This window comes from Scyliorhinus canicula, chromosome 2, assembly GCF_902713615.1.
Source record: "Scyliorhinus canicula chromosome 2, sScyCan1.1, whole genome shotgun sequence".
NCBI classification, from domain to species: Eukaryota; Metazoa; Chordata; class Chondrichthyes; order Carcharhiniformes; family Scyliorhinidae; genus Scyliorhinus; species Scyliorhinus canicula.
The window spans coordinates 118,771,288-118,798,927 of record NC_052147.1 but is presented as its reverse complement, the minus strand read 5'-3'; the positions used below and the strand labels follow the sequence as shown (position 1 = coordinate 118,798,927).

At 47.3% G+C, this 27,640-nt stretch overlaps 1 protein-coding gene across 1 annotated transcript in view; it reads left to right on the top strand.

Moving 5' to 3' along the window:
* Positions 1 to 27,640, top strand: part of ryr3 (ryanodine receptor 3) — a 500,545-nt gene that overhangs the window by 326,241 nt on the left and 146,664 nt on the right. The window contains 7 exon segments of the mRNA XM_038785757.1: positions 4,285 to 4,360; positions 6,322 to 6,445; positions 7,585 to 7,700; positions 9,444 to 9,511; positions 12,952 to 13,073; positions 23,496 to 23,545; positions 27,501 to 27,561. Of these exon segments, the coding sequence (XP_038641685.1) occupies positions 4,285 to 4,360; positions 6,322 to 6,445; positions 7,585 to 7,700; positions 9,444 to 9,511; positions 12,952 to 13,073; positions 23,496 to 23,545; positions 27,501 to 27,561 (617 nt within the window).

The window sequence follows — 27,640 nt, the reverse complement described above, 5'->3', positions numbered from 1 at the left end:
CAGGTTTGATTCCCGGCTTGGGTCACTGTCTGTGCGGAGTCTGCGTGGGTTTCCTCCGGGTGTTCCGGTTTCCTCCCACTGTCAAAAGATTTGTAAATTAGGTGCATTGGCCATGATAAATTGCCCTTGGTGTCCAAAAATGTTAGGTGGGGTTACTGGGTTACGGGGACAGGGTAGAAGCGTGGGCTTAAATGGGGTGGTCTGTCCAAGAGCCAGTGCAGACTCGATGGGCTGAATGACCTCCTTCTGCACTGTAAATTATATGATTCTATGAGGAATTACTGGAGTGCAAAAGGGTGGGTTGCTGGACCAGTATGTTGAGGAACCAACAAGGGAACAGGCCTTCTTGGACTGGGTGTTGTGCAATCTAGTTGTGCGGCAATCCTTGGGGATGAATGATCATAATGTAATAGAATTCTTTATCAAGGTGAATAGTGAGGTAGTTGATTCTGAGACCAGGGTCTGAACCTCAATAAAGATAGCTAAGATGGTATGAGGCACGAGCTGGCCATGACATGACTTGGAAACATTACTGAAAGGATTGACAGCGGACAAGCAATGTCAGGCATTCAAGGAATGAAAAGTTGAACTCCAAAAGTTATTTATTCCTATTTGGTGGCAGAGTAGAAAGGGAACTGTGGCCAAACCATGGTTTCTAAGGGAAATTAGAGATAGTATTAGATTCAAAGAAGAGGCATACAAATTAGCAAGAAAAAGCAATAGACCTGAGGATTGGGAACAGTTTAGAATTCAGCAAAGAATCATAGAATATACAGTGCAGAAGGAGGCCATTCGACCCATCGAGTCTGCACCGGCCTTTGGAAAGAGCACCCCACTTATGCCCCCACATCCACCCCATCCTCGTAACCTAACCTAACCTTTTTGGGCGCAAAGGGGCAATTTATCATGGCCAATCCACCTGACCTGCATATCTTTGGACTGTGGGAGGAAACCGGAACACCCGGAGGAAACCCACGCAAACACAGGGAGAACGTGCAGACTCCATACAGACAGTGACCCAAGCCGGGAATTGAACCTGGGACCCTGGAGCTGTGAAGCAACTGTGCTAGCCACTGTGCTACCATGCTGCCAGTAAAGGCCGACCAAGGGACTGATTAAGAAAGGTAAAAGACAATTTGAAACTGACTGTAAAAGTTTCTATAGGTATAGAAAAAGAAAATGATTAATAAAAACTAATGTAGGCCCCTTACAGTCTGAAACTGGGGAATTCATAACAGGGAACAAAGAAATGGCTGAGGATCTAAATTTGTGCTTTGCTTCTGTCGTCACAAAGGAAGACATGAATATTGTACCAGAAGTTCTGAAAAGCACAAGTTTTAGTGAGGAGCTGAAGGAAAATAGTATTAATAAAGAAATGGTTTGGAGGAAATTAATGGAATTGAAAGCGGACAAATCTCCAGGGCCTGATAATCTTCATCAAAGAGTACTTAAGGAAGTGGCCCTCGAATAGTGGCTGGGATTCTCTGACCCGGTGCCGGGTCGGAGAATCTCCGGAGGGGCGCGACAATCACACCCCAATGCCGGCTTCCCCATTCTCCGATGCCATTTTTAGGGTGCCCGCGGGATCGCTGCCACGCTGGTTGGGGGCTGTTGGCAGCGGCTCACCCCGGCGATTCTCCGGACCCGATGGGTCAAGTGGTCGACGAGTTTGGAAGAGTCCCTCCGGTGTGGTTTGCTCACCTCCCACACGGCGGGACCTGGAAGGTGAGTGTGCGGGAGCTGTCCTGGAGAGAGGGGGGCGGGAGGATCCGACTCGGGGGTGGGGGGGGGGGGATCGGGGCCTGCCGATCGGAGGGCGGCTGGTTCCGTGGGGGCCTACTTTACTCCGCACAGGTCCCTGTCGGGCTCCGCCCGGGGGCCGGCGTGGAGAAGGGAACCCCCGCGCATGCGTGTAAATACGCCAGCCATTCCGCGCCTGTGCGATCTCGAGCGGGCCGTTCCGCACCGGCTGGAGCTCTAGCGCCAACCTAGCCCCCTAGGAACATGAGAAATCTTCACTTTCGGGGCCGTTGACTCCGGTGTGGGGACATAGCCCCATTATTAGAGAATCCCGCCCAGTAGATCCATTGGTGATCATTTTCCAAAATTCTTTGGACTGTAGAATGGTTCCTACAGACTGGAGGGTAGCGAATGTAACCCCGTTATTCAGAAAGTGAGGGATAAAGAAAACAGGGAACTACAGACCAGTGAGCCTAACGTCGCTAGTAAGTAAGTTGCTGCAGTCAATTTTCAAGGATTTCACAGCACAGCATTTGAAAAGCAGTTGTGTAATCAGACAAAGTCAGCATCGATTTATGAAAGGAAAATCATGCTTTGCAAATCTACGAGAATTCTTTGAAGATGTAACTCGTAGAATTGACCAGGGTGAACCAGTTGTATTTATTTAGACTTTAACAAGGCTTTTGACAAGGTCTCACACAGCAGATTAATATGTAAAGTTAAAACGCATGGAATTACGGTTAGTGTCTTGAGATAGATAGAAAGCTGGTCAGCAGACGGGAAGCAAAAGGTTTGACTAAATGGGGCTTTTTCTGATTGACAGACAATGACTATTGTGGTACCGCAGGGATCTGTGCTAGGACCCCAAATATTCACATTATATATCAAGTGATTTGGACGAGGGAACTAAATGTATTATCTCCAAATTTGCAGATGATATAAAGTTGGGTGGGAGGGTGAACTGTGAGGAAGATGCAGCGATGCTTCAGTGGGATTTGGACAGACTGAGTGAGTGGGCACATGCATGGCAGATGCAGGATAATGTGGGTAAATGTGAGGTTATCCGCTTCGGTAGCAAAAATAGGAAGGAAGGCAGATTATGATTTGAATGGGTGTAAATTTAGAGAGGTGGATACTCAGTGAGACCTTGGTGTCCTCGTGCATCAGTCACTGAAAGTAAGCGCTCTGGTATAGCAGGCAGTTAATAAGGCAAATAATATGTTGGCCTTCCTAGCAAGAGGATTTGAGTATAGGAATAGAGATGTTGTGCTGCAATTGTATAGGGCATTGGTGAAGCCACACTTGGAATATTGTGCGCAGTTTTGCTGTCCTTATCTGAGGAAGAATGTTCTTGCTTTGGAAGCAGTGCAACAAAGGTTTACCAAGCTGATTCCTGGGATGCTGGGACTGTCATATTTGAGACTAAGAAGGTTAGGATTATATCCATTATATTCATGAGAGTTTAGAAGAGTGAGAGGGGATCTCATAGAAATCTCTAACAGGATTAGACAGGGTAGATTCAGAAGAATGTTCCCAATGGTGGGGGAGTCCAGACTAGGGGTCATAGTTTGAGCATAAGGGGTAAACCTTTTATGACTGAGGTGAGGAGAAATTTCTTCACCCACAGAATGGTGAATCTGTGAAATTCACTACCACAGAAAGTAGTTGATGCCAAAATGTTGATGTACTTTCAAGAAGGAATTAGACATAGCTCTTGGGGCTCAAGGGAAAGTTGGATGAGGGTGTTGAACTTGATGATCATAATGAATGATGGAGCAGACTTGAAGAGCTGAATGGCCTCCTCTTGCTTCTATTTTCTATGTTACTATGTTCTTATAGGTGGCTTGACCCCCACCCCCCTTCTAAAGTATGAATAACAGTACGACATCAAAAATAAACAGTACAGCTTTCTCAGTTATTCATGGCTCGATTGTTTTGGATCCCCTCTTGCCGGTAGAGCTATTCAAATAGTATGAGCTTCCAGATTTAACTATTTGGATTTGCTATTACATTTTCTTGTTCTTCTACTTATGATATTTGGGTCGAGTGAAAATTGCAGATAACGGAATGAAAAACACTGGACGTGTTTTAATTTTTCTGATTTTTATCTTGAATCAATATCGTCCAGAATAATATGATGATCATTTTGGTGCATGACAAGCTTTATGAAGGTCTTTTCGCAAGTTTTATTTAAAGAAAATTCCATTAATTCATTTATCTTGTATTCATTTTTCTACATAAAAGAATAAAAGAATCAAAAGAAGTGGAAACATTATTGTAAACTATGCCAAAATGGATCTAACACTCTGGTCTTTACTAGTTCTTCTAATTAATACATTTGTTTTAATCACTGAACAATTCTTTGTCAGACAGTTCCACACTGTTTTAATTAATATATACTGTTCCATTCAGTTTTAATTAATATCTTAAATCCTTTCTCTGACCATGCATACTTTTAAACATTTACTTTTACACTCTCAACCCACCAAAATTTATAATAAATCTAATGAAATATTTTTTTGTTCTTGGTGATCAATGGCCTAGGCAATGACAGAAGTTATGGCAGAAAACTACTACAACATATGGGCCAAAAAGAGAAAGGCAGAATTAGAAAGCAAAGGTGAGTCCTATTGACGATATTTGTGTACTTGTCTGTGAAGATTCAATAAGATGATGACTGATCCGATTGTAACCTCAACTCCACATTCCTGCCTACTTCTGATAACCTTTCACCCTTTAATATCTAGAATCTATCTAGATAGGTCTTAAAAATATTCAATGATTCTGCTTCCACTGCCTTTTGAGGAAGGGAGTTCTAAAGATTCGCATCCCTCTGAGAGAAGAAAAAAATCTCCTAATTTCCATCTTAAATGGGGGACCCCTTATTTTTTAAACAGTGACTCTCTAGTTTTAGATTTGTCCACAAGAGGAAACATCCTCTCCACAGCCACCCCATCAAGACCCTTCAGAATCTTGAAGGTTTCAATTAAATTGCCTCTTTCTCTTCTAAACTCTAGTGCATACAAGCCTAGCCTGTCCAATCTTTCCTCATAAAACAACCTTCCCATTCCTGTGGGCTGGTTTAGCTCACTGGGCTAATCGCTGGCTTTTAAAGCAGACCAAGCAGGCCAGCAGCACGGTTCGATTCCCGTACCAGCCTCCCCGGACAGGTTCCGGAATGTGGCGACTAGGGGCTTTTCACAGTAACTTCATTGAAGCCTACTCGTGACAATAAGCAATTTTCATTTCATTTCAAGTTACTTGGTGATGAGCCCTGGATCTCTGTGTGAGACAAAGAGACAAGAGCCAGGATGTGGTCCATCCTCCCCCCCCCCCCCCCCCCCCCCCCCCCCCGATTGTAACCTCAACTCCACATTCCTGCCTACTTCTGATAACCTTTCACCCTTTAATATCTAGAATCTATCTAGATCAGTCTTAAAAATATTCAATGATTCTGCTTCCACTGCCTTTTGAGGAAGGGAGTTCTAAAGATTCGCATCCCTCTGAGAGAAGAAAAAATCTCCTAATTTCAATCTTAAATGGGGGACTCCCAAGTTTTAGATTTGTCCACAAGAGGAAACATCCTCTCCACAGCCACCCCGTCAAGACCTTTCAGGATCTTGAAGGTTTCAATTAAATCGCCTCTTTCTCTTCTAAACTCTAGTGCATACAAGCCTAGCCTGTCCAATCTTTCCTCATAAGACAACCTGCCCATTCCTGTTATTAGTCTGGTAAACCTTCTCTGAACTGCTTCCGATGCATTTTCATCTTTCCTTAAATAAGAAACTGAAACTGTACACAGTGCTCCAGATTTGATTTGATTTTGATTTTGTTTATTGTCACGTGTACCAAGGTACAGTGAAAAGTATTTTTCTGTGAGCAGCTCAACAGATCATTAAGTACATGAACAGAAAATAAAAGTAAATACATAATAGGGCAATACAAGGTACACAATGTAACTACATAAACAACATGAATATCTCAACCAATACCTAACGAATGATATGACTGACCATTTCTTTCATTGCAATTTGTGTGAGTGTGCTTTGTGAAAATTGACTGCCACGACTACAGTTGAAATATACTAAACTGGCCGCATAACCTTTGGTGTCATCTTGAGGTTTGGTTTTGAGAGATGCTGCATAAATGCAAGCTTTTTTTCCTTGTTACAGTCCATTGAGTTTTCCGTATTTAGTTTTGCGGAATGGTATTAATAAATTGTCAAGAAGAAGGTATTCTTGCTTCGTTTTTGCAGTGTGGTGATCCACCACTGTGTAATTGTGTGTGTGCTTGTATTAGGGGATGTACAGCAGTACCTGTACTACAGGTTCACCGGTAGCGCCTGCCGGCTAGCTCCGCCCACAAGGAGTCATAGAAATATGTATGAGTTCTCCTGAGCAGCCATTCTACCAGCTGCAATCGGAGAATAAACATCTAACTGTAATAAAGCCTCTTTTGTACCCATTCGAGTCTTTAGTACAATTGATAGTGCATCATGCAGGTAAAGTACTTGGTAAATAAGTCATGATTATTATGCCAAAGTAACTACCACAATATTTCCAACTTGTCAATTTGTAATAGGTGGCGGCAGCCAAACCTCACTTATGCCCTATGATACTTTGACTGCCAAGGAAAAAGCCCGAGATCGGGACAAGGCTCATGAACTCTTCAAGTTCCTCCAAGTAAATGGCTACGCAGTGTCCAGGTAATAGATGTGTTCTTCCTTCATGTCACAACCAAACAAATCAAAATTGAAAGCATAATTTGCTTCTGTTGATTGTTGCATATGATAACTCTAGAAGTTGATAGCCTAATCTATGCTAAAATAGATTATAAATATAGAAGCAGTAATTGTTATATTGGACAACAATAAAAAATTATATAAGAGGAAATTTCCAATGGTGCTGGAACTCTGGGATATGCACAGCAAATGTTGGAAACACTCATGTGGTCTGGCAGCATTTGTAGAGAGAGAAAAGCAGTGTAACACTTTAGGTCGATGACCCTTCGTCAGAACTGTGATGAAGGACTGTTGACCTGAAACATAAAGCTGAATTTTTCATTAAGCTTTGGAAGCCTGACATCAGGACCATATGTGGGTCACATGTGAGCACATGGCCTCAGCCTACCCACTGGAATGACTTTACATGAGGCACTACCTAACTGGCCGCCTTAGCTTCCACCATTCAATTGATGATAACAGACTAAAGGAACGAGAAGCCCAGTTGGAAAGCTTGAAGCAATATTCAGCCCCCTAGGGAGAGCTGAGCACTGGTGGAGAATGGGGAGACCTAGGAGTTGCCTCAAAATGGAGACACTCACAAAGGCCTCCCTGTACAATGGTAGTTGATGACGAAGTGGAGTGTGGATCCGTCTGAAAGAATGCCTGAAGCTATTCCTGAACTCCCATGTACTATATAGCATTTCTGCTGCTCCCAATTAATTCAGCCCAGCTAGAATAGTCGCTGCAGAAATGCCCATGCTGCTCTGGGATAGTTACAGCATTAGCGGAAAAATTATCCTTGATCTAAAAATTGGTTGAATTGCCCACCTGCCTCTGTGGAGTGGGCTGTCGATTCGAATGTCAGCCTGCTCCTGTAAAACCTACTTGGGACTGGTACAGCATCCGGGAGCTGTCCTGACGCTCGCCAATCGGAATTACTCTACACCCTCCACCTCTGAACCCACCTCCATCTCTGTGGCAAAATTCAGCCCAGTCTATTTCTCTCTCTCTAGTGATGTTTCCTGAGTATTTTCAGCTTTCACCAATGATAAAACATTATTGAGAATACTAGGGTTAGGAGTTGCATAGCCCAACAGTTTGACCTGATATTGTGTTTACAGAGGCCTGAAGGATATGGAATTAGACTCCTCTTCTTTTGAGAAGCGTTTTGCTTACAAATTCTTAGTAAAGGTTCTACACTGTGTCGACTCAGCTCAGGAGTTTATTGCACATTTAGGTAAGTGACAACAATATTTCTACCACTAATTCTCAACCAAAACCACTTCTTCATGTTTAAAACTGTATATGAAATCACAAAATATTAATGCATTTTGTCTGTAACAGAAATATTCGTCTTATAGATAACACATATTCACCGTTAAAAATGTTCTATATAACTGGTCATGCAAATATCCATACAAATCTGATGCTCTCAACTTGATTTCTAATTCAATATTCTGTGTGAAACACATTATACCAGCTGGTTGCAGGCAGAAAACTATATACCAATTTCCATCTGCCTCTGGCAGATAAAATGTGGACAATCAGAATAGTCGGTCCACATTTAAACACGGGTAGACAAATGCTTGCCGACTGTTAAACTTTCTTTGTAGGACATCCCAAAGGACCGCTTCTTTTGGCCACACATTGAGAGTAAAAAGCTTTACCCCGATCCAATGCCCTGTTGTCTTCTCCTGTTAGGGTGAGTTTTATAACTCTTGCTCAGGTCGTTCTGTTGAAACTGGTCTCAGAACATCCTCAAGGTCTTTTGGTTTGAACAAAAAATGAACTCCATCAACCTTGGGGGAGTGTGTTGCCTGCAAGTTAAAATGAGACTGGTCAGCCCTTGATGGAAGTAAACTGGGGGGATTTGAATTATTGTCCTCCAGTGACAGGGTAAGATTTAAGTTGTCCCCTTGGTTTTTACTGTGAAACTGAGAGACCTATCTCCAAATGTATGTGTGCATACCAATACCAGTGATTGGTTTGAAACACCAAAACACCAACTCAAAAATAGAAAATTGAACTGAACTTAGTAAGTAGATAATTAATTTATTGATATTGCGCCTTTAACGTGGTATGAAATGCTTTCTGTTTAAGCCACTGAGCGTTTGTTTTGCGAGTTTTTTGTTTGAAATAGAATTTTCGCCATCTTTTCTTCTCCAAATAGGCACATAATTCCTCTTGAAACAACAAGAACGAGGAGGGTATACAGAATTATTCTCTATGATTAATGATTCTTGAATGAAATTATAAAATGCTTGACTGTATTCTGAAAATACAATTTAATTAGTGGGTTGTCAATTCCTGAGAACAACAGCTCTTTCACTCCCTGTTGAGAGGAATTTGATGAAATTTTTTTTAACATGGGACAGTTGAATATACCTGGTTGTGAGCGTAGGCTGGCAAATCAGGGCCCTGGTAGTTTTGCTGCATATCTAATTAGAAGGAGATGGACCAGGCAAACTCTACATCCCATACCTCCTTCTGGTTTAGGGGCTGGTTTAGCACTGGGCTAAATCGCTGGCTTTTAAAGCAGACCAAGGCAGGCCAGCAGCACGGTTCAATTCCCGTACCAGCCTCCCCGAACAGGCGCCGGAATGTGGCGACTAGGGGCTTTTCACAGTAACTTCATTTGAAGCCTACTTGTGACAATAATTGATTTTCCTTTCATTTCACTTCATTTTCATTTCTCTTTGAGGAAGTAGCTGGCCTTGGTTTGACATCAGAAACTCGCCACCTGGGGAATATCTTTCAGGGACTATTGTTTACAACACATGTCTGCAGAGACCTTGAATACTTTAATGTTCCTACATATGTTGTGCAACGGAAGCTAAGCTTTTGAGCTGATGGATGAAATTTATTTTCGTGTGACTCCATTTCAAAAGTTACCTGAATCTGACCCACTCTTTATTTTATGCCTATTTCATTGCTGCTTGATATTTTGTTGTGACTGACTCATTTGTCTTTGTGTTGACAGAGGCTATTGTTAGTAGTGGTAAAGCAGATAAATCTCCTCATGAGCAGGAGATAAAGTTTTTTGCCAAGGTACGTGACATTCTCGGAACATTACTAAAGGAAGTTTATTTTTTTCTAGATGGCCATGGTCTACTTTCAGTGTTGTCAAAATCAAATAACTAGCTTATATGGTTGAATAATGGTGGGGAGATGGTGGATTGATGGTAATATCTTTGGGCTAGTTGATACAAAGTTGATGGTATAACTGGATGAGAAGATCCCCGAATGGAACACTGGATCAAAAGACCGTAACTTTTACTTTTTTTTAATCAAAAGTGGAGGAACAGAGTCACTGGGCTGCTAATTAGTTTTAACAAGACAAAAACCCACATATTAACCATGGAATAATTGGATTATAATACAATCTTTCTTTGCTTCCCCCCCTCCCCATCTTAACAAATACACACAGATTTTAAGATTAATACAGATGACAAAGTACATTTGAAGATACAATGGTCTTGTTAACACACACAATCCCATTTTAAGCACACCCTATTGGCTGTGGTCAAAGACATAATCTGCTCTAAAACCAAGCTAGTGTCTGAGGATTTCTTCCTCAGAACCCATCCAGGTGATTGTCACATGTAAGTTTCCAAACTCCACACCCAAAATATGGGGCAAAATTCCCCCCTACCCGGCGGTGCGGGGGGTCCTGGTGTAGCAACCACTCTGGCGTTGGGCCTCCCCAAAGGTGCGGAATTCTCAGCACCTTTAGGGGCTAGGCCCGCGCCGGAGTGGCTCCCGCTACGCCGACTGGCGCCAAAACCGGCGCCAACGGCCTTTGGTGCCCGCCGGCCGGCATCGGGGCTGGCCGAAAGGCCTTCGCCGGTCCGCGCATGCGCCGGAGCGTCAGTGGCCGCTGACGTCACCACCGGCGCATGCGCAGTGGAGGGGGTCTCTTCCGCCTCCACCATGGTGGAGGCCGTGGCGGTGGCGGAAGAAAAAGAGTGCCCCCACGGCATTGGCCTGCCCGCGGATCAGTGGGCCCCGATCGTGGGCCAGGCCTCCGTGGGGGCACCCTCCAGGGTCCGATTGCCCCGCGCGCCCCCCCCCCCAGGACCCCGGGGGCCTGCTCGCGCCGCCAATCCCGCCGGCACGGAGGTGGTTTAAACCACGTCGGTGGGATTGGCCTGTCAGCGGCGGGACTTCGGCCCATCGCGGGCCGGAGAATCGGCGCGGGGGGCACGCCGATCGGCGGGGCATGATTCCCGCTCCTGCCGATTCCCGGGAGGCGGAGAATTCCGGCCACGGCGGGGGCGGGATTTACGCCGGCCCCGGGCGATTCCCCGACACTATGGGGAGTCGGAGAATTCCGCCCATGCTTTAAAACTTGTTCTCATAATCATGCTTTCCATTCCGAAATCCATTCCTTGTTTTCCAAAGGAATCTTTTGAACAGAGCTTTTGTTCTACTTCTACCACTAAATCCAGGTTTTACACCAACCCGTTCTAAGGATTTCTTTGTCTCGACTAACGTCCGCTGTGAACACAAACTCTGATATCCAGCCAATACTGTCTTCCCAATTACTTTAAAATTTGTTTTGAAGGCTGCAGTAAGACATTCCAAACTTTAGGGTTGCTTTAGAAACCTTTAGTATTAATTTAGAGACCTTTAGAAACTTAGCTTCTCACCAACCGATCCCTTCTCACCTTTGTCTGTGCTACCCGTGAACTTTATCCTGTTCTATTTCCAGGTTTCTAGAACCAGCCATCCTTTAGTTCCTCTGTAGTTTTCTTTCTTGCATTTTGCTGCTTTGAGCAGAGCTGGGAGAGCTGCCTTCTCACTGTCTCCCTGTCCACAGCTGTTGTTTGTAGGGCTGTGGGAGGTTTTACCTCTCCTGCGGTCTATCTGCACTAACTGACTTAAAGTTAAAACTAAATAACAAAGGACTGTGTTTTCCCTTCAAAGGCTTTTAGTTTGCCAAGCAACTATTTGTATTCTTCACGCTGTAGCTCCCTCTCTATCATAACAGAATGCCAGTTGGATCTGAAATTAACTTCCACACACACAAAAGACCTTTTCTAAGCATGAATCATAGAATTTACAGTGCAGAAGAAGGCCAATCGGCCCATCGAGTCTGCACCGGCTCTTGGAAAGAACACCCTACTTAAACCCATGCCTCCACCCTATCCCCCTAACCCAACCTAGCCTTTTGGACACTAACCTGCCCATCTTTGGACTGTGGGAGGAAACCCACGCAGACACGGGGAGAAAATGCAAACTCCACACAGTCACCCAAGGTTGGAATTGAACCTGAGACACTGGAGCTATGAGGCCAGCAGTGCTAACCACTGTGCTACCGTGCCACCCCTAACTCTAGGTCCCTTCCGGGCACTGAAACATTAAATTAAACCCATCTAAAACTATAGTTTATTTCTAATGTTTACCAATTCAAATATAAATCCCTTAAAATGACCTTTGTTTTCCTAATATGGTAATCTAGATACCCAGGTAAGTTCTTTGTAGTCATAGGTTCAAATCCCACCACAGCAGCCGGAATTTTACTTCAATGAACTAAAATTTTTAGAATTGATAGATAGCCTTTGTAATGGTGATATATCACCATGAAGCTATCATCCATTCTTGTCAAAATGTCTTTTAGGGAAGGAAATCTGCCATCTTTACCTGGTCTGGCCTACATGTGACTCCCGGCCAGAGCAATGTGGATGGCTCTTAGATGCCCTCTGAAATAGCCGAGCAAGTCATTCAGTTCAAGGCTATTTAGGGATGGGCAACTAATGCTGGCCTTGCCAAGGACGCCCACCTCCCATGAAAGAATTTTAAAAACACTATGTGGAGGGTCAACTGTAGCACTTACACACCAGACTTCATTTTACTTTTTAAAAATAGTACTCGATGAAATTCTTTTCACTTGGAAATCCATTATTTTTTTTCACTCTTTTTCCAGACCTAAGTGCCTGATGTGAAAACACTATATAATTCTAATCATATTAGGACAAATTTCTATTTGTGAGGAAAGGGAGAACATGTCACTGGTAAGTTGCTCATTTGAGGGTAGCACGGTGGCGCAGTGAGTAACACTGCAGCCTCACGGCGCTGAGGTCTCAGGTTCGGTCCCGGCTCTGGGTCACTGTCCGTGTGGCATTTGCACATTCTTTCCGTGTTTGTGTGAGTTTCGCCCCCACAACCAAAAGATGCGCAGGGTAGGTGGATTGGCCACACTAAATTGCCCCTTAATTGAAAAAATGAATTGGGTACACAAAATTTATTTAAAAAGTAAAAAAAATTTTAAAGTTGCTCATTTGGAGAGATTATGCAGAACGATGGGCTGAATTACCTCCTGTGCTGTAACAATTCCGTGAATTTGGCTTGTTTGTATTATCTGCGTTCTATTTCCATTTAAGCGGTTAGTTAGCCATCAGTTGCTAAAATAGAATATGAACAAAATACTTTCAATATCGAATCATTGCTCAACAAATGAATCTTCAAAAGAAACAATTCTCTTCCAGATTCTGCTACCTCTGATTGACGAATATTTTAAGAACCACTGTACGTACTTCTTATCCTCTCCAACCAAGAGTCTCAGCGGCAGTGGATACGCATCCAACAAGGAAAAGGAAATGATAGCAAGGTGGGAAAATTCTTTATTTAAAACATTTATTGTAGGGTTTGTATTTTAGTTCTGGGGTCGTGACCACAATGTTAGAGGCTCATGATCCCGCATCATGTTGGGGTAACCGATGCAATTCTTTATGAGCTCACCAATTAATGGCTAGGAAATGTGCTCACTGATCAATTTAAAGATGGCTAATAGGCTTCCAAGTTTCAATGACCCGAGGAGGTCCTCCAGCCCTAAAGGATTGGCAACCCAGCTAATGGAGTTGGATGTTGATGATGTGTAAAGGAGAGAGACCGAGAGGGATTCTCCGGTCCCCCGGCTGCGTATTTTTGGTGGCGCGCATATCCCTGGCAGCAAGATTCACTCTTCCTGTCGCTTGTCAATGGGATTTCCCATTGAAACCACCTCAGCCACCAGGAAACCCACGGGCGGGGATGCGTTGCCAGCAGGAAAAGATAATCCCAATGGCCAGAGAATTCCGGCCAGTCTCTTAAGGTGCTCACATTTTTAAAAGGTGAGAGATAAATTGGCCACAGCTGCCAAACCAGTAATGTGGAAAGAAATAGTGGATGGAGTCCAGTGGATAGCGCAGAGTGGCTTTAATAGACCCTTAATGATGCCTAATTGTATCAATCCCATCTGAACAGATTTGCTACATCATCATCAAACATAAATAGAAAGATGAATATGACTATTTGGCAACCTGTCACTCACTATGATCATGGCTGATCCCATCCTGGTCTCAACTCCATCGTCCTGACTGTTCTCCATTACCCTTCAACCCATTACCAATTAAAAATCTGTCTAATTCCTTAAATTTACTGACTGTCTCTGCATCCACCCCATTCTGGGATAGCTAATTCCACCGATTCATAACCCTTCGGGAGAAATAGGGCGGATTTGCATTGCCCAATGCTGATATCGTAATTGGCAATCGGGCGGAGAATACCAACGCCCAAAACAGAGGCGGTGCTGGTTTGACGCCGGTTTTCGGTCTCCGCACCCTCTGAAATGGCATCATCGTGTTACGTGCCGCATGCCTTGCAACGGCGTTGGCGCGTCATCGGAAGGCCCTCCCCCCAAAGAGCCGAGTTTCTGACCGCGCGGTTGACATGTGGTCTTAGCAGTCCGTAATCCAGCATGGCGGTCGTGGACAGTGTCCAGCGTCGCCACAGTTGGCCGGGAGTTATGCCACTGGCCGGGGGGGGGGGGGGCTGGGGGCTTCCGCGAAGGCTGGGGAGACTGGCGGGGGGTGGCCTGTGGGGCCATATTTGGCAGGTCGCATCCACGTGCGGCTGGTGCCATGTTGTACGGCGCGACCACTGCAGGCCATTGCCGTGTGTATGCACGGCCATGGACTCAGCCATTCTCTGGCCATTTATGGCGCGGAAGCTGGGAGCTTTATCCGGTGCCACTGCTAGCCCCTCACTGGTCGCAGAATCGGTGAGGGTTTAGCGCCAAACTTGTCGTCGTTAAACACCCGGGAATTCTCCGTTTCTGCCAGTAATTAGCCACTGAAACGGAGAGTCCAGTCTGTAGTTTTTCCTCAAATCTGTTTTAAATTTGCTACATCTTATTCTAAGATTATGACCTCTCATTTTAGAATGTCCCACAAGAGGAAGTATCAGCTCCACGTCTACTTTATCCACATCTTTTAGCATCCTGCATATCTCAATTAGATCTCCCCTCATTCTTCTAAACTTTAGAGAGCATAGGCCTAAACTGTTCAACCTCTCCTCATACGACAAAACCCTCATCTCTGGAATCAATCCAGTGAACCTCCTCTGAACTACCTCCAATGTCGCTACATCTTTCCTCAAATACGGGCACCAAAACTGTGCAGAATACTCCAGGTGCGGTTTTACCAATGCCTTGTATAGTTGCAACAACACTTCCTTCCCTTTATACTCTATTCCTTTTGCTATAAATACCAATATTCCTTATTACCTGCTGCACCTACGTGATCATGTTCTGTGACTCATGCGTGAGGACACCCATATCCCTCTGCATCGGAACACCCTGAAGTTTCTCCCCATTTAGATAAGAAATTGCCTTTTTATTTTTCGACAAAATGCATGACATCATACTTATCTTCTTTAAACTCCATCTACCACATTTTGGCCCACTATCTATATCCATTTGTAAGGTTTTTATTTCCTCATTGCAACTTAGTGTCCCATCTATTTTTGTGTCATCTGCAAATTTGGCTTTAGATCTTTCTATCCCTGTATCCAAGTCATTAATATAGATTGTAAATAGCTGGGGCGCAAGGACCGAACCCTGTGGCAGCCCATTAGATACACCTTGCCTCCAAAAAAAGACCCATTTATCCCGATGCTCTATCCCATGTCCGTCAGCCAGTCTTTTATCCAAGCTAATAAATTATCCCAAATCCCATGTGACTTCACCTTGCGAATCAATGTGCACGGCACTTATCAAACACCTGCCGGAAGTCCAGAATCACTATATCTACAGGATCTTGGTTATCCACTTTGCTTGTTACACCTTCGAAGAACTCAAGCAAATTAGTCAAACATGATTTGCCCTTCATAAAACCATGCTGACTCTGATGGATAGAGCTTTGGCTTTCCAAATGTCCTGATATTACATCTTTGATAATTGATTCTAACAATTTTCCAATAACAGATGTTAAACTAACTGGTCTGTAATTTCCCACATTCTGCCTCCCTCCCTTGAATAAGGGTGTTATGTCAGCATTTTCCCAATCTACTAGAACCTTTCCCGTGTTCCGGGGAATTTTGAAATATTATAACCAATGGATCCTTTAACATACTAGGCTGCAGGCCATCAGGCCCTGGGGACATGCCTGCCTTCAATCCCAAGAGTTTGTTGAGTACTGTTTCCCTGTTGATGCTGATTGTTCCAAGTTCTGCACTTTCTATTACCTCTGAATTGCCCGTTCCCATAGGAATGGTACTAGTGTCCTCCACTGTGAAAACTGAGGCAAAGTAATGATTTAACATCTTGACCATTTCTGTGTTCCCCACTATTAACTCACCAGTTTCATCGTTCAAAGGGCCAACATACACCTCAGTGACTCTTAAAAGTCATAGGGCTGGACTTCCGGTTGCGGTGATGCGGAGCTAAGCCGCACGTTCGGTAGCTCCCGCTATTTTTGGTCTTTTGGGCTCTTTTAAGGGCCCGTTGTGGTGCTGGTTGGACTTTTCCCAGTGTGGGAACACATCCACTGCACTCTTCTGCCGGTGGATGGACTGGACCAGGAGTGGAGCGGTTAAAAAATCAGCTTTGGAGCAGGGAAAGGTGCGAGGCACAAGAAGCAAGATGGCGGTGGGCGGGGAGCCGGCAGCGTGGCAGCAGTGGGCGCAGGAGCAGCAGGAGCTGCTTCAGAGAGCTGAAGGCTGAGCTTTTGGAACCGCTTAAGGCCTCGCTGGACAAGTTCATGGCGACTCAGACGGCCCAGGGTGTCGAGATCCGGGAGCTACGGCAAAAGGCCTCGGAGAGTGAGGACGAAATCCGAGGCCTGGCAGTGAAGGTGGAGTCGCACGAGGCACTCCACAAGAAATGGAAAGCGAGGCTGGAGGAATTGGAGAATCGCTTCCGTCGGAAGAACTTGCGGATCCTGGGCCTCCCGGAGGGGCTGGAAGGTTCGGACTTGGGGGCCTATGTGGCCCTTGGAACTGGAGGGTGCCCATCGAGTGCTGATGAGGAAGCCCAAGCCGAATGAGCCGCCCAGGGTGGTGCTGGTCCGTTTTCACCGCTTCGTTGACCGTGAATGTGTGCTGAGATGAGCGAAGAAGGAGAGGAGCAGCAAGTGGGAGAATGCAAGAGATTCGGATTTATCAGGACTGGAGTGTGGAGGTGGCAAAGAGAAGGGCTGGTTTTAATCGGACGAAGGCAGTGCTTCACAAGAAGGGGGTGAAGTTTGGCCTGTTACAGCCGGCTCGCCTCTGGGTCACTTTCAATGACCGCCAGCTCTACTTCGATTCCCCAGAGGATGCCTGGGCCTTCGTCCAGGCAGAGAAGTTGGACTCGAACTGAGGACTGAGGGGCTGGGGACTGATGTACATAGTCCGGAGGCTTTGTCCTCCGTGGTATTCTTTCGTTTTTCTGGTTGTGGTTGTTAATGTCTTTTTGCCTTTTTTTTTTGCTTTTTCGCGTTTTTGGGGCTCTTATTTATTCTATTTGGTGCTTTCTTGTTTTTTCACTGGTGGAGGGCTGGAGAGCTAGTTGTGGGCCCGCTGGGTCACGTCATTGGGGTGGCGGGAGCAGCTGGGGTCAGCAGGAGTCGGCTGACTTACAGAAGTACGATGGAAGGGATTACGCAGCTAGGGGGGGCTCTAGCTAGGGGGGGGATAGGGGGGAGGTACCAGGTTGCTGCTGGAGGGGCTGAAGGGAACTGCTGGCGATGAGGGGAGTTGGGAGGAGGGTCTTCCACCATGGGGAACGGGCCTAGGGGGTTTTGTGGGCACGTGGTGAACCGGGAGAGGGTCATGGCTGACCGGCGCAGCGGGCGGGGGAGGACTCCCCCGATTCGGCTGGTCACATGGAACGTGAGGGGGCTGAATGGGCCGGTGAAGCGGTCCTGGGTCTTGGCGCACTTGAAGGGACTGGGTGCGGACGTAGCATGCTCCAGGAGTCGCACCTTAAGGTGGCAGACCAGGTGAGGCTGAGAAGAGGTTGGGATGGGCAGGTGTTCCACTCGGGGCTAGATGCGAAGAATCGAGGGGTGGCGATTTCAGTTGGTAAGAGCTTGTCATTTGTGGCGTCGAGTGTGATGGCGGACAGTGCAGGTAGATACGTAATGGTGAGTGGTAGGCTTCAAGGGGAGCAGGTGGTTCTGGTTAATGTGTACGTCCCCAATTGGGACGATGCAGGTTTCATGCGGCGAATGTTGAGCCAGATTCCGGACCTGGAGTCGGGAGGCTTGATTTTGGGAGGGGATTTTAATACGGTTCTGGACCCAGCTCTGGATCGTTCGAGGTCTAAGACGGGCAAGAGGCCTGCGGCGGCCACAGTGCTGAGGGGGTTTATGGATCAGATGGGTGGGGTAGATCCTTGGAGGTTTTTGAGGCCGGGAGGTAGGGAGTTCTCCTTTTTCTCCCATGTCCACAAGGCTTATTCCCAGATTGATTTTTTTGTATTCAGCAGGGCGCTCATCCCGAGTGGTGGGGGCGGAGTATTCGGCGATAGTCATATCGGACCACGCTCCGCATTTGGTGGACCTGGAGCTGGGGAGGGGAAGGATAAACACCCGCTGTGGAGGCTAGATGTGGGACTTCTGTCAGAGGAGGAAGTATAGGTGCATAGAGGGGTATTTGGAAGCTAATGATAATGGGGAGGTGCAAGTTGGGGTGGTCTGGGAAGCGTTGAAGGCAGTGGTTAGAGGGGAGCTGATATCTATTCGGGCGCACAGGGAAAGGGGGGAGAGGGCTGAGATGGAGAGGTTGGTGGAAGAAACGGTAAGAGTGGACAGGAGGTATGCGGAGGTCCCGGACGAGGTACTTTTGAGGAAACGTCGTAGTCTTCAAGCGGAGTTTGATATACTGACCACCCGGAAGGCGGAGGCGCAGCGGAGGAGGGCACAGGGAGCGGTATACGAGTACGGTGAGAAAGCAAGTCGGATGTTGGCCCACCAGCTCCGGAAGCGGGAGGCAGCGAGAGAGATAGGGGGAGTTAGGGATGTAGGAGGGAACCTGGTGCGGGGTGCTGGGGACATTAATGGGGTATTCAGGTCCTTCTATGAGGAGCTGTACCGGTGGAATGCTTTCTGGACAAGCTGGAGTTCCCAAGAGTGGAGGAGGAGCGGGTTGAGGGGCTGGGGGACCCAATCGAGTTGGGGGAGCTGATTGAGGCGCTGAGGAGCTTGCAGACAGAGAAAGCACCGGGACCTGATGGGTTTCCGGTGGAGTTTTATAAGAAGTTCTCAGACCTGCTGGCCCGCTGTTAGTGAGGACCCTGAATGAGGCGAGGGGGGGGAGGGGGCTTTGCCCCCGATGATGTCTAGGGCAATAATTTCACTGATTCTGAAGAGGGATAAGGACCCCCTCCAGTGTGGGTCGTACAGGCCGATCTCGCTCCTCAACGTGGACGCAAAGTTGTTGGCTAAGATACTGTCCAGGAGGGTGGAAGATGTGGTCCCGCTAGTTATCTATAAGGACCAGACGGGGTTTGTGAAGGGGAGGCAGCTAAATGTCAATGGGCGGCGGCTACTTAATGTTATAATGATGTCGGCGGCGGATGGGGAGGCGGAAATAGTAGCAGCGATGGATGCGGAGAAGGCCTTCGATAGGGTGGAGTGGAGCTACCTGTGGGAGGTGCTGAGGAGATTTGGGTATGGTGAGGGATTCATTAGGTGGGTGAAGCTGCTGTATAGTGCTCCGGTAGCGAGCGTGGTGACAAACGGGAGGAGGTTGGAGGATTTTTGGTTGTCCCGGGGGACGAGGCAGGGGTGCCCCTTGTCTCCCCTGCTCTTCGCGTTAGTGATTGAGCCCCTGGCCATGGCGCTGAGGGATTCAAAGACCTGGAGGGGGATTGTGCCGGGGTGGGGGGGGGGAGGAGCACCGGCTGTCGTTGTACGCGGATGATTTACTGCTGTATATTGCGGATTCGGCGGGGGGGATGCCTGAGGTGTTGAGGATACCTGGGGAGTTTGGGGATTTTTCGGGCTAAGCTCAACGTGGGGAAGAGTGAGCTGTTTCTGCTGCACTTGGGGGACCAGGAGAGGGAGATAGGAGAGCTCCCATTGAAGAGGGCGGAGAGGAGATTTAGATATCTGGGTGTCCAGATAGCTAGGAGCTGGGGGGCCCTTCATAGGCTAAACTTTTTGAGGCTGGTGGAACAGGTGGAGGAGGAGTTCAGGAGATGATGAGCCATCAATTGCACGAGAGACGAGTTGCTATACAAAAGTTAGGCTTTAATAAGCTAGAACTTAGCCCTGCGGTTGACTACAATAAAATGGACGACCGCCGGGCGTTCTGACTATTTATGCCTCGGTATGGAGGCGTGGTTAACTCAGCCTTTCGACCAATCGGAGAGCTGTCACATGACTGGTCTCAACCAATCGGTCGAGAGGCACATGACCGACCAGGACCAATGGTAAGCCGCTGTTCTGCACCAATGGCAGACTGCTATGCAAATCATATCACCACAGGAGGTGGGATACGTTGCCACTCTCCTTGGCGGGCAGGCTCCAGTCGGTTAAGATGACGGTGCTCCCGAGGTTTTTGTTTCTCTTCCAGTGTCTCCTCATCTTGATCCCGAAGGCTTTTTTTAGGAGGGTGAATAAGAGTTTTCTGCGGTTCGTCTGGGCGCAGAAGGCCCCGAGAGTGAGGAGGGTATTCTTGGAGCGAGGCAGGGAGGTGGGTGGTTTGGTGTTGCCCAACCTGTGTGGGTACTGTAGGGCTGCAAATGTGGCGATGATCCGTAGGTGGGTGATGGAGGGGGTAGGTGCCGTTTAGAAGAGGATGGAGGCGGCATCCTGTGTGGACACAACTTTGGAGGCACTGGTGACGGCCCCGCTCCCACTCTCCCCGGCAAGGTATTCTACGAATCCAGTAGTGGTGGCTTCCCTCAAAATTTGGGGCCAGTGGAGGTGGCATAGGGGGGAAGTGAAGGCCTCAGTGTGGGCCCCGATACGGGGCAACCATCGGTTTGCACCATGGAGAATAGATGGTGGGTTTTTGAGTTGGCATAGGGCAGGCATCAGGCGGATGGGGGACCTTTTCCGCGATGGGAAGTTTGCGACTTTAGAGGAGTTGGAGGGGAAGTGGGGTCTCCTCCCCGGGAATACTTTCAGGTATATGCAGGTTAGGGCGTTTGTTAGGCGGCAGGTGGCGGAGTTTCCGCTACTTCCGCCAAGGGGAGGTGCAGGATAGGGTGCTTTCGGGGACGTGGGTCGGTGAGGGTAGGATCTCGGCAATTTATCGGGTGATGCAGGAGGGGGAGGAGGCCTCGGTGGAGGAGCTGAAAGTGAAGTGGGAGGAGGAGCTGGGGAAGGAGATCGACAAGGGGACGTGGGCAGACGCCCTGGGGAGGGTGAATTTGTCCTCTTCTTGCGCTCGGCTCAGCTTAATTCAGCTGAAGGTGCTGCATAGGGCGCATATGACTGGGACCAGGCTGAGCCGGTTCTTTGGGGGCGAGGACAGGTGTGGGAGGTGTTCGGGAGGCTAGGCGAATCACACCCACATGTTCTGGGCGTGTCCGGCGTTGGAGGGTTTCTGGAAGGGGGTGGAGGGGATCCTGTCCAGGGTGGTTGGTTCCAGGGTGGAACCGGGCTGGGGGCTCACTATCTTTGGGGTAGCATCGGAGCCGGGAGTGCAGGAGGCGAGAGAGGCCGGTATCCTGGCCTTTGCGTCTCTCGTAGCCCGGCGAAGGATCCTTTTACAGTGGAGGGACGCGAAGCCCCCAAGCCCGGAATCCTGGATCAGCGACATGGCTAGGTTTATTAAACTGGAGAGGGTCAAGTTTGCCCTGAGGGGGTCGGTGCAAGGGTTCTTTCGGCAGTGGCAGCCTTTTCTTGATTTCCTGGCGGAGTGTTAGAGGGTGGTCAATTTCAGCAGCAACCCGGGGGGGGGGGGGGGGGGGGGGGGGGGGATTATGGGTCTGTTAAGGGGGTTTGTTTTTGCAACTATACGTTGTTACTTTTTTTGTTGTTAATTTATTGCTTTGTATGGTGGGGGAGGGGCTTTTGTTTCTGGTTTTTCTACACCTTGTTTATTTTATTGTTGGGAGAAAATTTTGTTGTTGAAAAGTGTGAATAAAAATCATTTTTTTTTTAAAAAGTCATAGGGCTGGATTCTCCATTTCAGGGACTATGTCCCCACTCCGTCGTGAAAACTGTGGTCTTTTACGCCTGAAAAACTGGCGTCAAAAGACCACAGATTCACAGTCCTGCAGGGGGTTAGCAGGGAGCCGCCGTGGAGCTTACAGCTCCAGTTTCAGATACGACCCCCCCCGCACTTCCGGGTCAGAGGCCGCGCATGCGCACGGCGGCGGCATTCGGCCCGCGCCGTGCTCCATGACAGACTCAGACTGCGGACTTGGATCTCGGAAATAGTGCCCCCCATTGACTGCGTGCCCGCACAATAAAGGCTCAATGCCGTATGAGACCCCCCCCCCCACCCTCCGATCGGCCAGCCCCCGACCATGGTTTCCCGAACGGCTGGGACCACATTAGAAATACACTGTCGGGAATTTGGTCGGTCGGCGGCAGGGAATAGCGGGGTGGGCCTCTGGCAATGGCATCAGGTGGTGGATACTCTGCGAGTACGCCGCTTTTCGGGTGGCGGAGAATCGCCGAACCGGTGTCGGTCCTGATTTCATGCGGGAAACTGGATTCTTCGCCCCGTCGCCGAACGCAATTTCAGCGTCGGGGTGCGGAGAATCCAGCCCATAATCTTTTGTTTCTATTTGTTCTGTTAGCTCATTAAGTTTATTATGAATGCTTCTAGCATTTAGATGGAAAGCTTTTACATTTGTTTTACTGTGAGATTTCTCTTCTCTTCGATGATTCCTTGGTGCATAAAGACAGTCACCTGTTCTGCCCCTCACTTTTATTTTCTGGTAAGCATCCACCACATTGCTAAGCTGCACTCTTACCTCCTCATTTGCCTTAGTCGGTGGTTGAGGCTGAAATATTTAACTCATTGAAAAGGTACCTGGACCTGCATCTAAAGTGTTGTAACCTGCCCTGCAAAGCTATGGACCAGGAAAATTGAATTAAAATGAGCAGCTAGCTTTTTTCTCTTTTCAGCTGGCACAGACACGATGGGCTGAATTGCCTCTTTCCGCACCGGTGCTAAGGTGTTGAATCTTTAAAAGACTTTTGATGAATAGTTATTAATTAAACTCAGAGATATGGGGATTCAAGGTAAATCCTGGGAATGGATAGGAATGTAGGAACCCAAATCCTGGGGCTGGTTAAGAAATAAGTGATCAAACAGGTAAAAACATCAGAGAAGTACAAAGAACCCGCAGGACAGCGATACCTTTCTGAAGTCAATGTACAGGTAAATATTTGGGATGTATGACAGATAGTTATATCCCATCCTTACTCCCAAGTTGAAACCTCTGCCTATGGAATGTGAATGTGTCCTGAAAGAGAGCAAGCACTTTCATTTAAATATCTATGTCAGTCATACTGTGAGATAATAAAATAATCTTCAAGTATTCAAAATATTGACCATAATTTCAAATTGAAATGTAAGAAGGCTAAAAGGAAGTCTGAGTTTGACTAATAATTGATTAAACCAACTTTAAGGAGCTTCATGTATTCAATATCATTTTTCGATCTCATTGCTCTGAATTTAATGAGTTTAAAATAGCAATGTTAATTCCTCAGTATTCTCGTTGTATTGTTGATTTTGTTAATGACATAGTAACTAGGTGAATATTGTTGTAATTGTGTATTTAATGACTCTTGGGGGTTTTGTTTTCTGTTCTCTCCTGTTCTAGTATTTTCTGCAAACTTGCAGCTCTTGTCAGACATCGAGTCTCTCTCTTTGGTAAGCAGTCTGCCACTCTCCTTACAGTTTTAATTGCATCAAGCGTAAAATGCCTGAATGAAATGGGCCCCATAAATTCAGTATTGGGACCAATGCCTGAACAGGCTGAACTGAGGTTGGAGGGAGTTGTTGTTGCAGGGGGGAAAGGCAGGCAATCCATTGCTACTTTTGTATGTTTTGCGCCGGAATAATCATTGTATAATACAGTTCCTGCAGTGCAGAATGAGGCTGTTCGGCCCTTTAAGTCTGCACTGATACTCTGTAAGAGCGCCCTACCTATGCCAACTCCCTGCTCTATCCCTGTGACCTAACCTGTACATCCTGGACACTAAGGGGCAATCAATCATGCCCAACCCACCTAACCTGCACATTTTTGGACTGGGAGAAACCCAGGCAGACACTGGGTGAGCGTACAAACTCCACAGTCACCCAAGGCTGGAATTGAACCTGGTTCCTTGGTGCTGTGAGGCTGCAGTGCTAACCACTGTGCCATCGTTCTTTCAACCCAATATGTCAATGGTTTTTCAAACACTTCCTTCAGTGGTCCTAGGGGAAATAAAGCATAATGGACAATCTATTCCTTTTCACCAGATTCAGTTAAGATCTTTTTAAAGCAAGCTTGCACTAGTAGATGCTAAGCCAACCCAATTTATCATGTATCATGTGTGTACTTCATGATGTAAATTTGCACCATGGGGCAGATAACACTGGAAAGAGCTCGTGGCTCAGTGGGTAGAAACCCTGCCTCTGAACCATAAGCTCTGGGGTTGAATCCTACTCCAGGACTTGATGGCCAAAGAAGGTGTGTTCATAACACAGCTAAATAGGTTGAGTATCAACCTGAAAATCATTCCAACATGCCAATGACAGGCAGCGGGAGAAAATACTGGTCAGCCACGGTGATGGAAGGAATGTTGGAGCCTCTCCTTAGCTTCAGACTACAACATGCATGTAAAAGTGTATTTAAAATGTATATGCATATCTTTTACATGCAGTTGTCACAGAATGCATATATATAGCTCCAGACTGTAGATGTATGTAAAAATGTACATTAGCACAGCAACCAGCACTTCCTGAGTGAACTGTAATACAGCACTACAGATACACTGATGTGTATTTTCTTGCCTGAAAAACAGGTGACAGGCAGTGGAAAAATGGATGGAGTGGTGGGGGATGGGTAAGGATGGGGTAGTGAAGGGGAAATTGGTCATTCCATTGACACTCTCAGCCTCCGGCATGAAATTTGCAGGTGGGATTGTAAATGAACGAGCAGCAAGCCAGCTGCTTTCTGGCAAGACACTGTTCAAATATTTAAATCAGGATCCTGCAGAAGTTGCAATACACCAATAACCATTTTCAGATGTGTGCCATGTATTCACAGTGCACTTATACCTGGCATAAAGCACTTGGTGCCACTCATAAACCAGATGGAAATGTTTAAAACATTCATTCTTGTGGAACTGGGTGAAGAAGAAAGCTTTTCCTGAACCCACTAAGAAACCTCAGGTCCCCTGCCAACCTGCCCTAGGCCTCACCCCTGGCATCACCACCACCACCATGCCTTCCACAATCTGATCCCATCTGGACACAGTACGAGCCCAAAGAATCAGCATGAGATCTAATTGCTTTCTCACTCACCAACATTCAGCAAGAGTTCCCAAACCGTTTGTAGTGACCCACTGTGGTGTCACAGGGAGTGCAACTGGGGTTGTGCATTTTTCCATCTCCGAGGTAGAAAATCTAGGGTCTAATGGAACAAATGCAGCTCACCGATGACATTTCAATGAAACTTGAACCTAAAAATAACTTGGGCCCGTCAAAGTCACCTTTGGATGAGAAGTACAGCTGCTCTGTCCATTTTGTATGCATTGCACATGATGCTGACGGTCTCTTCCTACAGTTCTAAGCTGGTGTCTGGGCGATTATTAAAGATGAGATTGCATAGTACTTGGAATTGCATGATAAAATAGAATTGAGTCAGCACGGCTTCGTCAAAGGGGGGTCATGTCTGACAAGTCTGTTATAATTCTTTGAGGAGATAACAAGGAAGTTAGACAAAGGAGAACCAGTGGATGTGATCTATTTAGATTTGCAGAAGGCCTTTGACAAGGTGCGATATAGGAGGCCGTTAAGAGCCCATGGTGTTAAGGGTAAGATACTGGCATAGATAGAGGATTGGCTGACTGGCAGAAGGCAGAGAGTGGGAATAAAGGGGTCTTTTTCAGGGCGGCAGCCGGTGTGCCTCAGGTGTCGGTGTTGGGACTACAACTTTTCACAATACACATTAACAGTCTGAAAGAAGGAACTGAGGGCATTGTTGCTAAGTTTGCAGCTGATACAAAGATATGCAGTGGGACAGGTAGTATTGAGGAAGCAAGGGGGCTGCAGAAGGACTTGGTCTGGCTAGGAGAGTGGGCAAAGAAGTGGCAGATGGAAGACAATGTGGAAAAGTGTGAGATTATGTACTTTGGTAGGAAGAGTGGAGACATAGACTCTTATGGGAAAAGGCTTAGGAACTCAGAAGCACAAAGGGACTTAGGAGTCCTAGTTCAAGATTCTCTTAAGGTTAATGTGCAGGTTCAGTCGACAGTTAGGAAGGCAAACACAATGGGCGGGATTCTCTGACCCCCCCCCCACCCCTGCCGCCGGATCGGTGAATCCCGCCGGCTGCCGAATTCTCCAGCGCCGGAGATTTGGTGGGGCCGGGAATCGTGCTGTGCCGGTCGCCAGGCTCCCCCCGACGATTCTCCGGCCCGCCATAGGCCGAAATTCCGCCCATTCTATGCAGGTCCCGCCACCGTAAATTGGAGTTGGTCCCTTACCGGCGGGACCTGGCGGCGCGGACGAGCTCCGGGGTCCTCAGGGGGGCGTGGGGCAATCCTGCCCCAGGGAGGTGCCCTATCGGGGCACACGATCCGCGGGTGGACCTGTGCCGTGTCAGCCTCCGCGATGGCCGGCGCAAAGGTGAACCACCCCAGCGCATGCGCGGGGATGACGTTAGCAGCCGCTGACGCTCCCGCGCATGCGTGGACCCGCGCCGGCCGGCGGAGTCCCTTCGGCCCTGGCTGGCATGGTGCCAAAGGCCTTCCACGCCGGCTGGCAGGGCGCAAACCACTCCGCGCCGGCCTAGCCCCTGAAGGTGCGGAGGATTCCACACCTTTGGGGCAGCCCGATGCCGGAGTGATTCCCATCACTCCACTGCGCCGTTTCTGCTCTCCCTGCTGATTCCTGGAGAATCCCGCCCAATGTTAGCATTTATGTAGAGAGGGCTAAAATACAAGTTCAGGGATGTACTTCTGAGGCTGTATATGCCTCTGGTCAGACCCCGTTTTGGAGTATTGTGAGCAGTTTGGGCTCCGTATTTAAGGACGGATGTGCTGGCCTTGGAAAGAGTCCAGAGGTGGTTCACAAGAATGATCCCTGGAATGAAGAGCTTGTCATATGAGGAGCAGTTGAGGATCCAGGGTCTGTACTCATTGAAGTTTAGAAGGATGAGGAAATATCTTATTGAAACTTACAGGATACTGCGAGGCCTAGATAGAGTGGACGTGGAGAGAATGTTTCCACGAGGAGGAAAAACTAGAACCAGAGGACACAATCTCAGACTAAAGGGACCATCCTTTAAAACAGAGATGAGGAGGAATTTCTTCAGCCAGAGGGTGGTGAATCTGTGGAACTCTTTGCTGCAGAAGGTTGTGGAGGCCAAGTCACTGAGTGTCTTTAAGACAGAGATAGATAGATTGTTGATAAATAGAGAGATCAGGGGTTATGGGGAGAATGGGGATGAGAAACATATCAGCCATGATTGAATGGTGGAGTGCTCTCGATTGGCCGAATGACCAAATTCTGCTCCTGTCTTATAGTCTTATGGCATCAACATTAATTACAATGTTGTCTTTGCTGAAATAAGCAGGGTGATAGATGCTATAATGTATTTCATTGCTTACTTCCGAAGGCAGCGACTCTGGTACGATAGTAAACTGTTTACATATTTTGGCTCGGACCCTGGACCCGAGGTAATCTTGGCACTTCTTTACTTTCAGCCATTTCATCTTTTGTTGCTTTTTAAATGGCAGCTGTTGAACCCTTTAACTG